At 39.2% G+C, this 13,716-nt stretch overlaps 1 protein-coding gene and 1 pseudogene across 1 annotated transcript; one reads left to right on the top strand and one right to left on the bottom strand.

The window, feature by feature from the left end:
* Window positions 1-1,059: 1,059 nt before the first annotated feature.
* Window positions 1,060-10,125, bottom strand: Fpr3 (formyl peptide receptor 3). The gene is given in 3 exon segments (NM_001408716.1): window positions 1,060-2,270; window positions 9,060-9,178; window positions 10,076-10,125. A coding segment is annotated over 1 exon segment (1,056 nt). The 5' UTR covers window positions 2,260-2,270; window positions 9,060-9,178; window positions 10,076-10,125; the 3' UTR covers window positions 1,060-1,203.
* Window positions 5,827-6,517, top strand: Lypla1-ps4 (lysophospholipase 1, pseudogene 4; annotated as a pseudogene).
* Window positions 10,126-13,716: the final 3,591 nt, after the last annotated feature.

Genomic DNA, 13,716 nt, shown 5'->3' with positions numbered 1-13,716 from the left:
CTCTCTTGGGCGTATACCCAAAAGATGCCCCAACATATAAAAAAGACACGTGCTCCACTATGTTCATAGCAGCCTTATTTATAATAGCCAGAAGCTGGAAAGAACCCAGTTGCCCTTCAATAGAGGAATGGATACAGGAAATGTGGTACATCTACACAATGGAATATTACTCAGCTATCAAAAACAATGACTTTATGAAATTCATAGGCCAATGGTTGGAACTGGAAAATATCATCCTGTGTGAGGTAACCCAATCACAGAAAAACACACATGGTATGGACTCATTGATAAGTGGCTATTAGCCCAAATGCCTGAATTGCCCTATATGCATGAACACATGAAACTCAAGAGGGATGGCCAAAATGTGAATGCTTCACTCCTTCTTTAAAAGGGCAACATGAATACACTTGGCAGGGAATAGGGAGGCAAAGTTTAAAACGAGGCAGAAGGAACACCCATTCAGAGCCTGCCCCACATGTGGCCCATACTTATACAGCCACCAAATTAGATAAGATGGATGAAGCAAATAAGTGCAGGCTGACAGGAACCGGATGTTGATCTCTCCTGAGAGACACAGCCAGAATACAGCAAATACATAGGCAAATGCCAGCAGCAAACCACTGAACTGAGAACGGGACCCCCGTTGAAGGAATCAGAGAAAATACTGGAAGAGCTTGTAGGGGCTCAAGTCTCCTTATGAACAACAATGCCAAGCAACCAGGGCTTCCAGGGACTAAGCCACTACCCAAAGACTATACATGGACTGATCCTGGATGCCAACCTCATAGGTAGCAATGAATAGCCTAGTAAGAGCACCAGTGGAAGGGGAAGCCCTGGGTCCTGCCAAGACTGAACCCCCAGTGAATGGGATTGTTGTTGGGGAGGGTGGTAATGGGGGGAGGATGGGAAGGGGAATATCAATATAGAAGGGGAGAGGGGATGGGCTAGGGGGTTATTGGCCAGGAAACCTGGAAAGGGAATAACAATGGAAATGTAAATAAGAAATACTCAAGTTAATAAAGATTTAAAAAAAAAGCACCCAAAAGAACAACAATATTAATATTGTCCTTTATTTCTTTTCCCAGATTCAGAAGACAAAGAAGATTATATTTCAGGTTAAAAATAATCTATTTTCACAACATAAGCTAAGACAAAATTGGAATGCAACTGAGGTGGGAAAAAAAGCATCTGTCATCCCTATCTTCATGTTGACATCATCTCAATGTTTGCAGAAGGTAAAGCAGAATTGGTGCCAGTATTATTGGTTTGACCAGAGTCCTCACTTAGGGCTCTCTCCAAACTGGAAGGCAGGGAATGAATCAGTCTCTTTCGGAAGTCCTGGCCCATGAAAACATAGAGTATTGGATTGAGGCAACTATTGAAGAAGGCCAATGAGTTGGTTGGCATAATCAACATGTCAATAATTTTATACTCATCATTTAACAATCTCTCTTTAAACCACACTAGGCTTAAAAGGGCAACCAGTTGAAAGGGAAACCAACAGATAAAGAAGGAAGCCACAACTGCCTTTAGGACTCGTGAAGCACGGCTAGAATTAACAAGGGCTCTTCTCTGGATCTTGACAGCAATGAGTCCATAGCAGATGGAAACAATGGACATGGGTATTATGAAGATAATAATGAACTTGATGATCCCTAGAGCAGTTGTAAAAATGAAAACTGTGTTCAACATTTCCTCATCAGTGTTACCCCAGGATGGAAAGTAGTATACACAGTACACATCCCCTCCAGAAACTCTATATGTACTTATGAAAATAAAAATGTGCAAACTGAGAATCAGACCAAAAATCCAGGGTCCAATAACCACCTTCCTAGCCAGGCTCACAGTGCGGTGGTTCTGAGCCCAGACTGGATGCACGACACAAATACAGCGGTCCAAGGCAATTAAAGTAATCAGGAAGATACTTCCAATTCCATTGACATCTGCAATAATATAAAGTAATTTGCACAGGAACCAGCCAAAAGGCCATTTTCCTTCCATAGCAGTTGAGATGATGAAAAATGGTAGAGTCGCTGTGAAAAAGAAGTCAGCCAAAGCTAGATTCAGATAACAGGTGGTGGTGACAGTGTGTGCCATCCGGAATCCAGCTACCCAGATCACTAGTCCATTACCCAGAACACCAAGGACAAATGTGATGGACAGAACCACCATTGTGAGGATCCACAGAACTCTGGAGATGGTAGAATCATTAACCATTACTTCTGATCCACTCATTGGAATGGAGTAGTTGGTTTCCATTTTGTCTGCACCTGAAAATTTTCAAAAACAACCATTCTCAGATATGTGGCTTCTTATCACATGACACTTGTTTAGAATGTATACAATCTGCCACTACAGGAGAGCTATTTTAGCAGTAACATTCCAAAACTAGTACTTTACTGATGCTTTTGGGGGATAGCATAGCTCTCCATATTCAGCACATTCTTAAAATCATTCTTGTTATTAGACTAATTATTAAAAAATAATAATTAGACCCATGGCTCAACAGTGATACTGAACTGAGGGTGAACAGGCAGCAAAATATGAGTGAAAGAAGTTTAGCACTTCAAGGAAGTCAACAGACTTAGTAGACCATCCCTCAATGATGGCTTTTCCTCAGTTCTCATGATCACAAGAGAAATAATTCAGTGAAGAGGTGTAAAAAGCTTAATCAAATAGTTTGTGTAGTAAAGAAATGAACTGTCCACTCCAGAGAGAAAGAGAGAGAGAGAGAGAGAGAGAGAGAGAGAGAGAGAGAGAGAGAGAGAGAGAAAGGGACAGACAGAGAAAGAGACAGACAAGAGATATTCAGTGAAATGACCCTAAGAATAAATAGTAGCCCATTGGACTCGGCATTATAGGTTTCAAAGATATTTTTGTGATGATTTATGAGGTGACTGATATGCATATGGAAATATGGGATCTGTATATGGAAATATGGTGTCCCTTTATGTTTCAAACTTTTGGTAGACTAAATAATGTTTTTGAGTATTGATCTTGAAATATTACAAAGAAAGACATTAAAACCAACTAAGTTCAGAAGATATAAAAAAGCTAAGAGCACATACAGACCTTCGATAATGTATAAGTGTGATATATTGGTTTCTTATATATAGAAGACCCTAAATGCAGTGTAAAGAATGTTTATACATAAAGGAATGTTCTGGACACAACTGAACACAGTAAGAGGTAGATACTATATCTATATTCAATCCAGTGCCTGCTTGAGATAAAGTTTCTCACACCTTGATATATACACATTGAGTATGCATAACTGCACAGTTTACTGTTATGTGTTTTAGAGATTGATTCCTAATGAATTTTAGTGGAATTTGTGGACTTCTCCTGCAAGATGATGGATTCTGTAATTTATCTACTTGGAATTTTGAGTGACTTATATAAAAATTCTAAAAGGTTCATTATGTCTAGTTTTTGTAAGAATAGAATGAGGTTATGAGGAAAAGTGGCCCTGAAAACTACCTAATAGGATGGACTTTAATCTAGATGGACCTGAATCCTTGTACCATACCACATGTGTCAGATGAAGATCAATGTGCCCTCTATCCTCTTCCCACTCCCCAGAATCCGATCACTTGGTTTCTCCTAAACAAACCATAGTTTTGTCCACGGAAGTTGTCTTTCCATCTACGTAGGTGTAAGTGCTGATCAGGCTAGAGAGTATCTTGAATTTCACTGCTTCCTAAGGTAGTACTGGATCCAGACACACAGGATAAAATTCTGGATGATGACAAAATGGAAAAGAAGGGTGCAAGTCCTCGGGGAGCTTCTTGATCGCTTTGCTAACTCCTTGAGAACAAAAAGCTTGAAATATATTTAATTTCAAGAAACTTGAAACTTTTTTATTCTATAGTATGTGGGCTACAAAATCCACATACAGACTATCTTTTCAAATTTAGTTGTAGGCCTGAGGTTGTTTAATCAGTAATAGTGTGCTTTTCTACAATCTCCTGTGATGGAATTGGGCATGACTCAAAGGCAAAAACCTAATTACCTACAGCCCCTCACTGAGAACATGGAGCTTGGGCTTAATGGTAGCACATATACTTATTATGCAAGCAACATTTGGTTCAATTTCCAGCAATATAATAAAATAAAATGCAGAAAACAACTATATCAATTATTTATTAATCCAGCATTAAAGTATACTTGCATAAAATATAGGATGATTTTGCACCACTGTAAAAGTTTTAGACTTACTTACCAACCTATTTTCTGAAAGGAACAGTAACACTGAGCACTTCTTTGGTTGATTGGTTGTTTGTTTGATGTGTGGTTGAGAAAGGATCGAGCTATGTATCTCAGGTGACCTCATACTCCTAATTTTCCGCTTCAATTTTCAGAGGGCAGAAGTTACAAAGATATGCTAGAAAGCATCAACTCACAAAATTGTACTTTGATATAATTGTTGTGTTAACTAGTCAAATTCTCTGGGGTGAGTAGACATGTATGTAATATTTCTGCAGGAAAAGTCACACAACATACACCCATACATTGCTCACCAAAAATTTTCAGGGCAATATTGGGAGACAGCAATATCACTGTTTTATCAAGCCATAGCCATATTCTAAGGATGTTGGTGGGGTTTGGATTTTTTATTGTTTGTTTGTTTCTGACAATCATTGGACCCATAGCATAACTAGTTCCAGAGCTTTGAAATTTGTGTCACTAATGTAATGTGCTTCATTTGACATGACCTGCCATGTTAGCTTACTATGTCAGCATGGTGATACAATTTTGATTTCTCTCTTGTGTTTCTCATAGCAGTTCCTCCTTTTCTCTTTCTTACCCATGTTTTTCAACAAGATCCTAAACAGGACATTGTGCAATGATATTCTGGATTTCTCAACCATAGCACTGTTGATATCTGTCAGTACTTAATTGCGGTTGGGTGTGGTAGAGGTTTGTACACCACAGGATATATAGCAGTCCTCCTCATCTAATAGATTCTGGGAACGACTCTTGTTCAACTATGATACCAAAAGTATCTCTAGATGACAAAAATCCTCTGGAAACCATAATGACCCCTTGTTGAAAACCATTTCTACAGTATAAAATTCCTTGGGCTTTATAATCACACTAATATTCTTTTTATTTTGTGTGTGTTAAGATCCACATGGTTGCACCTATGCAAACACGTGCTTCTGCTCTTACACATGTGTAGGTCCCAAGCCAGTGTCTGTTGTTTCAATTGATCCTCCACCATATTTGCTGACATCTGGTCTCTCACTGGAGCTAGGGTGTATAGATCTGGGAGTTTGCTACGTATTGAACTCCAGTATAATGCTAATTCTGGTTCCTTTTAATCTTAGGTCTGTGAGTGTCCACAAGCATTAACTACAGTGGTCTTGAGGCTCTACGATATTTTGCCATCTGCTGATATTCTGTGGACTCTAGAGAGGAAAAAATGCTAGGTCCACTAGAGGGGCTGGAGATACTCCAAAGAAATAGAAATTGCCTACTGCTCCCCTGCTGCTACATTTGTTATTACTGACTTACTTGATTGCTGGTTTGCTAAACTGCTAGATATTCTGAAGAATAACATTGGATTTGTCCTAGGGAAGCCAATGTCCCCAATCAGCAGGAAGTAGCACTTAGATGTCGTGCCACACTTTCCTATAATCTTCTTTCTGTCCTATATAGTGTTTGTGGTTGGGAGGGATCTTTGACTATATTGGTTACAAGAGCTACACAAAGAAGAGCTACAGGAAGTAATGTGGTACCAACAACAAAAACTAATTCTTTGAACATTATGTAAATTTGAACAAATTCATTAAGAGTTTACATCTTGGCCCTCTCTCCTCTGCCATGGCTGCTTTACCCAGCACTGTGCACTGTGGCATTGTGTGGTGTCCCCAACCAGGAAACACAGTTTCTTGCTGATCTTCCTGCATGGCTCAGGAGACTGGCCAATGACGAGACAGTGGATCAAGCATGTGCTAAGTCAAGGCAACATTCCAGCACATAAAGATTATCTATCCAATGGCTTCCTCAAGGCTATACACCACTCTGAAGGGAGGCTTTCCAATGTGTGGTTTGACAGTTTTAAAATAGTTAATGACTGCACAGAACACCTTGAATCAATTGATAGAATGTGTGAAGTACTCACTGGATTGATTTATGATGAAGTAAAAAATGCCATCCAGAAAAGCAAGATATCAACAGGGGGAGGCTCTATGGGAGGCTGCTTGGCAATGCATTTACCCTGCCAGATGTGGCAGAAGTATTTGTTCTTTCTGGTTTTCTAAATAAAGCCTCAGCTGTTTACCAGCATCTTCAGAAAGATGGCTGCATGCTCCCTGAGCTCTTTCAGTGACACAGCACTGCAAATGAGCTAGTTCTTCATTCTTGAAGCAAGGAGACAAATTCAAAACTGATATCTCTAGGAGTGAGCACAGTGTTTTACAGGCTTCCAAATGTTTGCCATAAGCTCAGGAAAACTGAGCTAGAGAGGATTCTCATAAAGCTGCCAGGAGAGACAGACAGGCAGATTGAATGAATGACTCCTGCGCAGTATATTGATTATTTATCTTACATTTAACATTTTTTCTTATTTGATCCTCACAAAAATTAAGATTGTTGAAACAGCCAACACCCCTATATTATACAAATGAAATTGCATATCTGTCTATATTCATTCGACAAGATTGTCTTAAAAAATTATCATGTAGCAAATACCAATTATATATTTTGTTGCTACACAGGAGCCATTGAGGGGGCACAACGGAATTTCCTTGTCTTCTACACAGATTTGGGTGACTTCCTGTGTGAGGCTATCATAAATAGGGCTGCTGTGAAGTGTAAACATCTACCCTACTGGGAGAGAGCTGGGTGAGCTCCTGAGGCATTTCCTGAGGCACCCAGCTGTTTCTCAATGTGGTTTTAGCATCCTCCATTCCAGCCAGCCCTGTGGTGACCCCTGATGCCACGTTCTGACCCAGACTTTCATCTTCTCTATTCTAATTGCTGTGGAGTGTTCATCCAATGTTTGATTTCCATTTTCTCGGTGTCAGTGATGTGGTATAGAATACTACCCTAGAGGGTTTTCCCAGATTTGTGAAAATTGGTCTGCCCTGCCCAATCTGCTTCTAGATTATCTTTGTGGAAGTTATTTACTGCCAAGTTATAATAACAAATAAAATACGAATAAATTTTTAAAAAAGTTTTTAGCTCATCCTAGTGTCTCTTGCAGATTGTAGCAGTAAATAATGCAAAGATATGTACATCCTGAGATATTGTAAACATTGAATATTGAGATATTGTGAATATGATTTATAATGAACATAACCATTGAACTATTGAATGTTAAGTTCCTAGTTGAAATGAGGCAAGGCCAACATTTGGGCCCAGCCCAGCTCTTTAGCCTGTTCCACCCTTTGTATCTCACCGAATACAGATTGAATTCCTCCCTTCTCCAAAGACACTTAAAGCCAGTTAAAATTATAGTGCACTCCAAAACCCTTAAATAATTGTTATAAAAATGTTGACACACCAAGGGAGGAAAGTGGGGTGATTTGAATAGAAATGGCTCCCATAGACTCAAATGTTTGAGTGGTTGACTCATAGAAAGTGGCACTGTTAGAAAGTATGGTCTTGATAGAGTAGGTTTAAGAAAGAGGTTCACTGTGTAGTTGTGCTTTGAGATGTTATATATGCTCAAGCTACATCCAGTGACACATTCTTCTGTCGCTGCCTGTACATAAAGATGTAGGATTCTCAGATCCTCCAGCATCATGTATGCCTACATGCTGCCATGGTTACAACCAGGACAATAAAAGACTAAAACTCTGAAACTGAATGCCAGCCCCAATTAAATGTTTTCCTTTGTAAGAGTTGCTCTGGCCATGGTGTCTCTTCACAGCAATACAAACCCAAATTAAGACAGAAAATAACAGGTAGAAAGACAAATGGGCTAAAAGGTCCACCACTCCTTTGCGCAACATAGGATCTGTGAGCCACAGTAGAAAACATATGCTGGTTAGGATGGCCTTCCTGTGGTGAAACCCTAACATATGCCATTTATCTCATTATAATTATCTTAGGACACATATCACCATTCTATAACAAATGAATCATGACTCTGAAGAAATACCTTTCAGAAACAGCACATTTTTGCTAATTCTCTCTACTATTTTTCATGCTTATTTCCTATGAATTGCTTACTCCAGGCTGGGGAGATGGCTCACACTAAAGCATTTGCCATAGAATAAGTACATGAGCTCTGATCTACAGCACCCATGTGAAAAAAGGCATGATTGCATACATCTACAACTGCAGTTACGGGAGAGTGCAGAGACAGGATAATCTGAGAAACTTCCTGGACTGACTATCCAGACCATTAATAACTTACAGCCAAGAAGAGACTTTAACAGAATAAAAATTGTAAAAGATATAGAGTAACAAACTTAGGTGTTTAATGTTTATCTGCACATGCACAAACATGAACACAAACACAAAACACGCAATGCAGGCCAAAACGGTTATTCCATAGCTTTAATGGCTTCTCAAACCATATTTTCTCTGCCATTCTTAGAGTTCTTTACAAAAAAATTGTACCAATTTCTGCGCTATGTTTTATTGTACCAGCTGCCATCTCTCCAACCTGCTACATGTACAACTTCCAGAGGAGCAAGAGTTGTCATCCATTTCAAATGTCCTCTACACATGCACTGGCTCTTTATATATCTCACACCCTCCCAGAAATTGGACTCTTCAGTTTTTCGCCCTGTTTCTTTCAAGTCAAGGGAATAAAGCAAACCAAACAAAGCAAAACAAGAGAAAAACACAAAAACAAAAGCAAAAGAAAATAACAATCATACAAACAAACAAGTACACCAGGCCATAATTTCCCATAGAGCATTCTCATTAACATATGAATTGTCAAGTTGCATCCTTTAAGACCCAGCCACACATGATTTTCACAACAATATTCCAAACTGTTTTTGGAGGATGAGATGAGAAATGCATATTCAAAAAATGTCTCTGATACAGAAAAAGATTCATACAATAAAAAGTAAAAAGGAGATAGAAAGATTACTTACAAAATAAGAGCACTGCCTGCTCTTCCTGCCGAACTCAGTTCAGTTTCCAGCACTGTCAAATAAGCTTATAACAATATGTAATTTCAATATCTGGAGATCCAAGGGTTTTATCGGCCGTTCTAATGAAAAAAGGGGGGGAAGTAGACAACATTTGTGAAAAATAACTCATACATATAAAACAATGTATCAAACAGTAGAGTGAATGCTGGGAATGTAGCTCAACAGGAGAGCATCTGCATAGATTCCCTTAGTAGTGAGGGACCAGGAGTGTGAATCAGTGGTAGACCACCTGCTTAGGACCCTTCAGTGAGGAACATGATTATAAGCACAGCATCTAACAAGCATAAGAGAAACATTAATTTCAGTTGAGAATTGAAGCAAGAGGGGGAAAAGAAGAAAGAGAATGTGATAAGCTCAGTTTTGTTAAACAGACTTCTTTCTGTGAAAAGAACTCACAGCTCAATCCTAGAACCTAAAAATGCTCCTTTTACTTTTTTACCTCATACCTTAGCATTAATCTGTTTCACACTGACTTTTGTTTTTGGCACTGTACCAAATTTCCACATTCATGGATGTGGACTCAAGGCAGGCAAACACAAAGCTTTCAGTTACCTCCCGTGAAACAGTACCAATTTCCCTTTTCATTCTTCCTAAATAATATTTTTCTTATGCTTTAAGTTGAAAAGAGATACAAACAACACATTCTTGTTTGCTATTATAGCTTAGTGGCTGGCTATATAAAACTCACAAGAATCAGATTCCTCTACTTGACATTTTAAAAGTGTCTACAACTGAGTTCTGCATAATTGCAATGCAAGCACTTACACACTGACCCATTTCCATATACCTTCAAGTATTTCTTTATGTTCTCTGCATATTCTAAGTCAAGAACTCAGAAGCCATCTCATGAAAATAAATATGATACTACACATCTTTTCAAAGGATGTAGAAAGTGTCAATCATATATAACATACATTTAAAAAAAATAAGTTTTCAGTTGCTGGAACACAACTTACCACCAGCTGACGTCTCCCTCCTATGGCTAACTCTTGGGTTCCTGTGCTTTAACTGAAGTCCTTGGCTCTCAGAAGAGACTTAAGGAAACTCTGAGAGGAACAAGAAACCTGAAACCAATTTTGTTTCATACAAACTTGAGGTTTTTTTAAAAATTCCCAGAAGCCATGCAAATGTGATGTTATTGTAATCATTATGCTATTGGATTCATTTTATTTCAATCTAATTCATATGTATGGAGGTTTTGCTTAGAGGTTTATGTGTATATCACATACATGCCTGGTGTACTCTGAGACCAGAGAGAGCACTAGAACCTTAGGAAATGAAGTTATAGCTTTCGTGTGCCACGTTGTGAGTACTAGGCATTGAACCTCGATTTTCTTGAAGAAAAGCAAGTGCTCTTAAGTACTAAGCCATCTCTCCAGCCCAAGTGGCATTTTAGAAACATGGAATGTAATGTTCTTCCACCAATGATCTGTAGAACACATGAGTTCAGCCTTGGAAATCTCTGACCCAGGCATCTGTGTTCCTGTTCTTTGAATTTGGTTCTGAGTTGACTTTACAAACAGTTATGAACAGCATGACATGAGGTTTGGCAACCAAAACTAGGTCCTTTTCAACACAGCTATACCTGTTCTTAACCTCTAAGACACCACCCTCCCAGGTTGATACTCTTTTAAAAAAATGGGAGGCATGGTAGCTAGAAGGATGGCTTTGAGATTAAAAGCAACGAATCTTCCAGAGGTCTTCCAGAAAACCCAAGTTTGATTTCAGTAATCCACATGGTGACTAACACCATCTGCTACTCCAGCTCCATGGATTCAGTGCCCTGTTCTGGCCTCTGCAGGTACAAGACACAAACACAATATACAATCCCACATGAAGGAAAAACACTCTGACATCTAAGAATAATTATTCTACTTGGGTTTCTGGACAGTCAGTTAAAAGGAGCACTGACACACTTGAGAGTAGAGATAAGACCTACACTTCTGCTGCATCAGGTCTGAGGACACACAAACCCATGAGCAGTCTGGACCCTTCACATTTATGCCAGCAGCTGGAGCTGAACCAGTCCCACAATTCTCTGTACCCAGATCCAGCTGTAAGAAAACAGGTGTACAGGAGTACTGGCACACAGGCTGATAGACAGGTAAAGTCACTGTCAGAGACAGCAAGACAAGTTAACACCAGGGAAAACCTAATGGCAAGAGGCAAGCACAGAATCTAAGCAACAGAAACCAAGACAACTTGGCACCATAAGAGCCCAGTTCCCCCCCCCCAACCCCGAAAGCAAATATAAAATATCTAAACACACTGGAAAAGCAAAATTTGAATTTAAAATCACATCTCATTATGATGATAGAGAACTTTAAGAAGAACATAAATAACTCCCTTAAAGAAATACAGGACAACACAGGTAAACAAGTACAAGCCCATAAAGAGGAAATAGAAAAATCTCTGAAATTATTGCAGAAAAACACAATCGAAGAGATGAAGGAATTGAACAAAACCATCCAGGATTTTAAAATGGAAGTAGAAACAATAAACAAAACATAAAGGATGACAATCCTGGAGATAGAAAACTAGGAAAGAGGTCAGGAGGCATAAACGCAAGAATCACCAGCATAATACAAAAGATAGAACAGAGAATCCCAGGGGCAGAAGATAGCAGAGAAAACATCAACACAGCATCAAAGGTTGTGTAAAATGCTAAAAGCTCCTCGCCCAAAATATCCAGGAAATCCAGGACACAATGAGAAAATCAAACCTAAAGATAATAGGTGTAGAAGAGAATGAAGACCACTACCAAAAGACTACACATGAACAGACACATGGCTCCAGCTGCATTTAAACTGAAGGATGGCCTTTTGGGGCACTAATGAGAGGAGAACCAGGCTGGAGCCCCCAATACAGGGAATACTGGGGGCAAGGGGTTGGAGGGTGGCTGTGGAGGGGAACATCCTTATAGAAGAAGAGGTAGGGGATGGGATAGAGGGCTTATGGCCCAGAAATTAGGAAAGGTAATAACATTTTAAAGGTAAAGGAAAATATACAATAAAAAAATTTCCAATCTTAAAACAGAAACAGAAAGAAAAGAAAGAAAAACCAGGCCCAGGAAGAAGGTCTTAGCCAATAGCAACAAGGCCCTTGTCCTTCCCTGATGGACCTGGCCAAATGTGATCAACAATAATGAATTGATCTTTACATTCGATCTTCAAAACTTGTACTGAGATTGCAGCTGCATTTGACATATAACATAATTGTCAATAATAACTGTTTAGGAGGTGAAGACATGGTGTGTTGGTGAAAATCGCTTGCTGATTTTGCAGAGGGTGTGGGTTCTGTTCCCACAAAGCATATAAGAGTTCATACCCATATTACAGAGCAATAGTGATAAAAACTGTATAGTTTTGGTATAGGGACAGTAAACTCTATTCCACTGGAAGACCCAGAAATGAACCCACACACCTATGGTCACTTGATTTTTGACAAAGGAGCCAAAACAATCCAATGGAAAAAAAGACAGCATTTTCAGCAAATTGAGTTAGTTCAACTGGAGGTCAGCATGAAGAAGAATGCAGATCGATCCATTCTTATCACCCTGTACAAAACTTAAGTCCAAGTGGATCAAGGATCTCCACATCAAACCACATACACTCAAACTAATAGAAGAAAAAGAGAGGAAGAATCTCGAACACATGAGCACTGGAGAAAATTTCCTGAACAAAACACCAATGGCTTATGCTCTAAGATCAAGAATTGAAAAATGGGATCTCATAAAACTACAAAGCTTCTGTAAGGCAAAGGACACTGTTGTTAGGACAAAACAGCAACCAAGAGATTGGGAAAAGATCTTTACCAATCCTACCACTGATAGAGGGCTAATATCCAAATATACAAAGAACTCATGAAGTTAGACTGCAGGGAGACAAGTAACCCTATTTAAAAATGGGGTTCAGAGAGAAACAAAGAATTCACAGCTGAGGAATGTTGAATGGCTGAGAAGCACCTAAAGAAATGTTCAACATCTTTAGCCATAAGGAAAATGCAAATCCAAACAACCCTCAGATTCCACCTCACACCAGTCAGAATGGCTAAGATCAAAAACTCCAGTGACAGCAAATGCTGGCGAGGATGCGGAGAAAGAAGAACACTCCTCCATTGTTGGTGGGATTGCAGACTGGTACAACCATTCTGGAAATGAGTCTGCAGGTTCCTCAGAAAATTGGACATTGAACTACCTGAGGACCCATCTATACCTCTCTTGGGCATATACCCAAAAGATGCCCCAACATACAATAAAGACACATGCTCCACTATGTTCATAGCAGCCTTATTTATAATAGCCAGAAGCTGGAAAGAACCCAGATACCCTTCAACAGAGGAATGGATACAGAAAATGTGGTACATCTACAGAATGGAATATTACTCACCTATCAAAAACAATGACTTTATGAAATTCATAAGCAAATGGATGGAATTGGAAAATATCCTGAGTGAGGTAACCCAATCACAGAAAAACACACATGGTATGCACTCATTGATAAGTGGATATTAGCCCAAATGCTCTACTTACCCAAGATGTACAGACCACATGAAACTCAAGGAGGATGACCAAAATGTGGATGCTTCACTCCTTCTT

Source organism: Rattus norvegicus, chromosome 1, assembly GCF_021556685.1.
Source record: "Rattus norvegicus strain SHRSP/BbbUtx chromosome 1, alternate assembly SHRSP_T2T, whole genome shotgun sequence".
Classification (NCBI taxonomy): Eukaryota; Metazoa; Chordata; class Mammalia; order Rodentia; family Muridae; genus Rattus; species Rattus norvegicus.
This window is presented reverse-complemented; position numbering and strand designations above follow the sequence as displayed.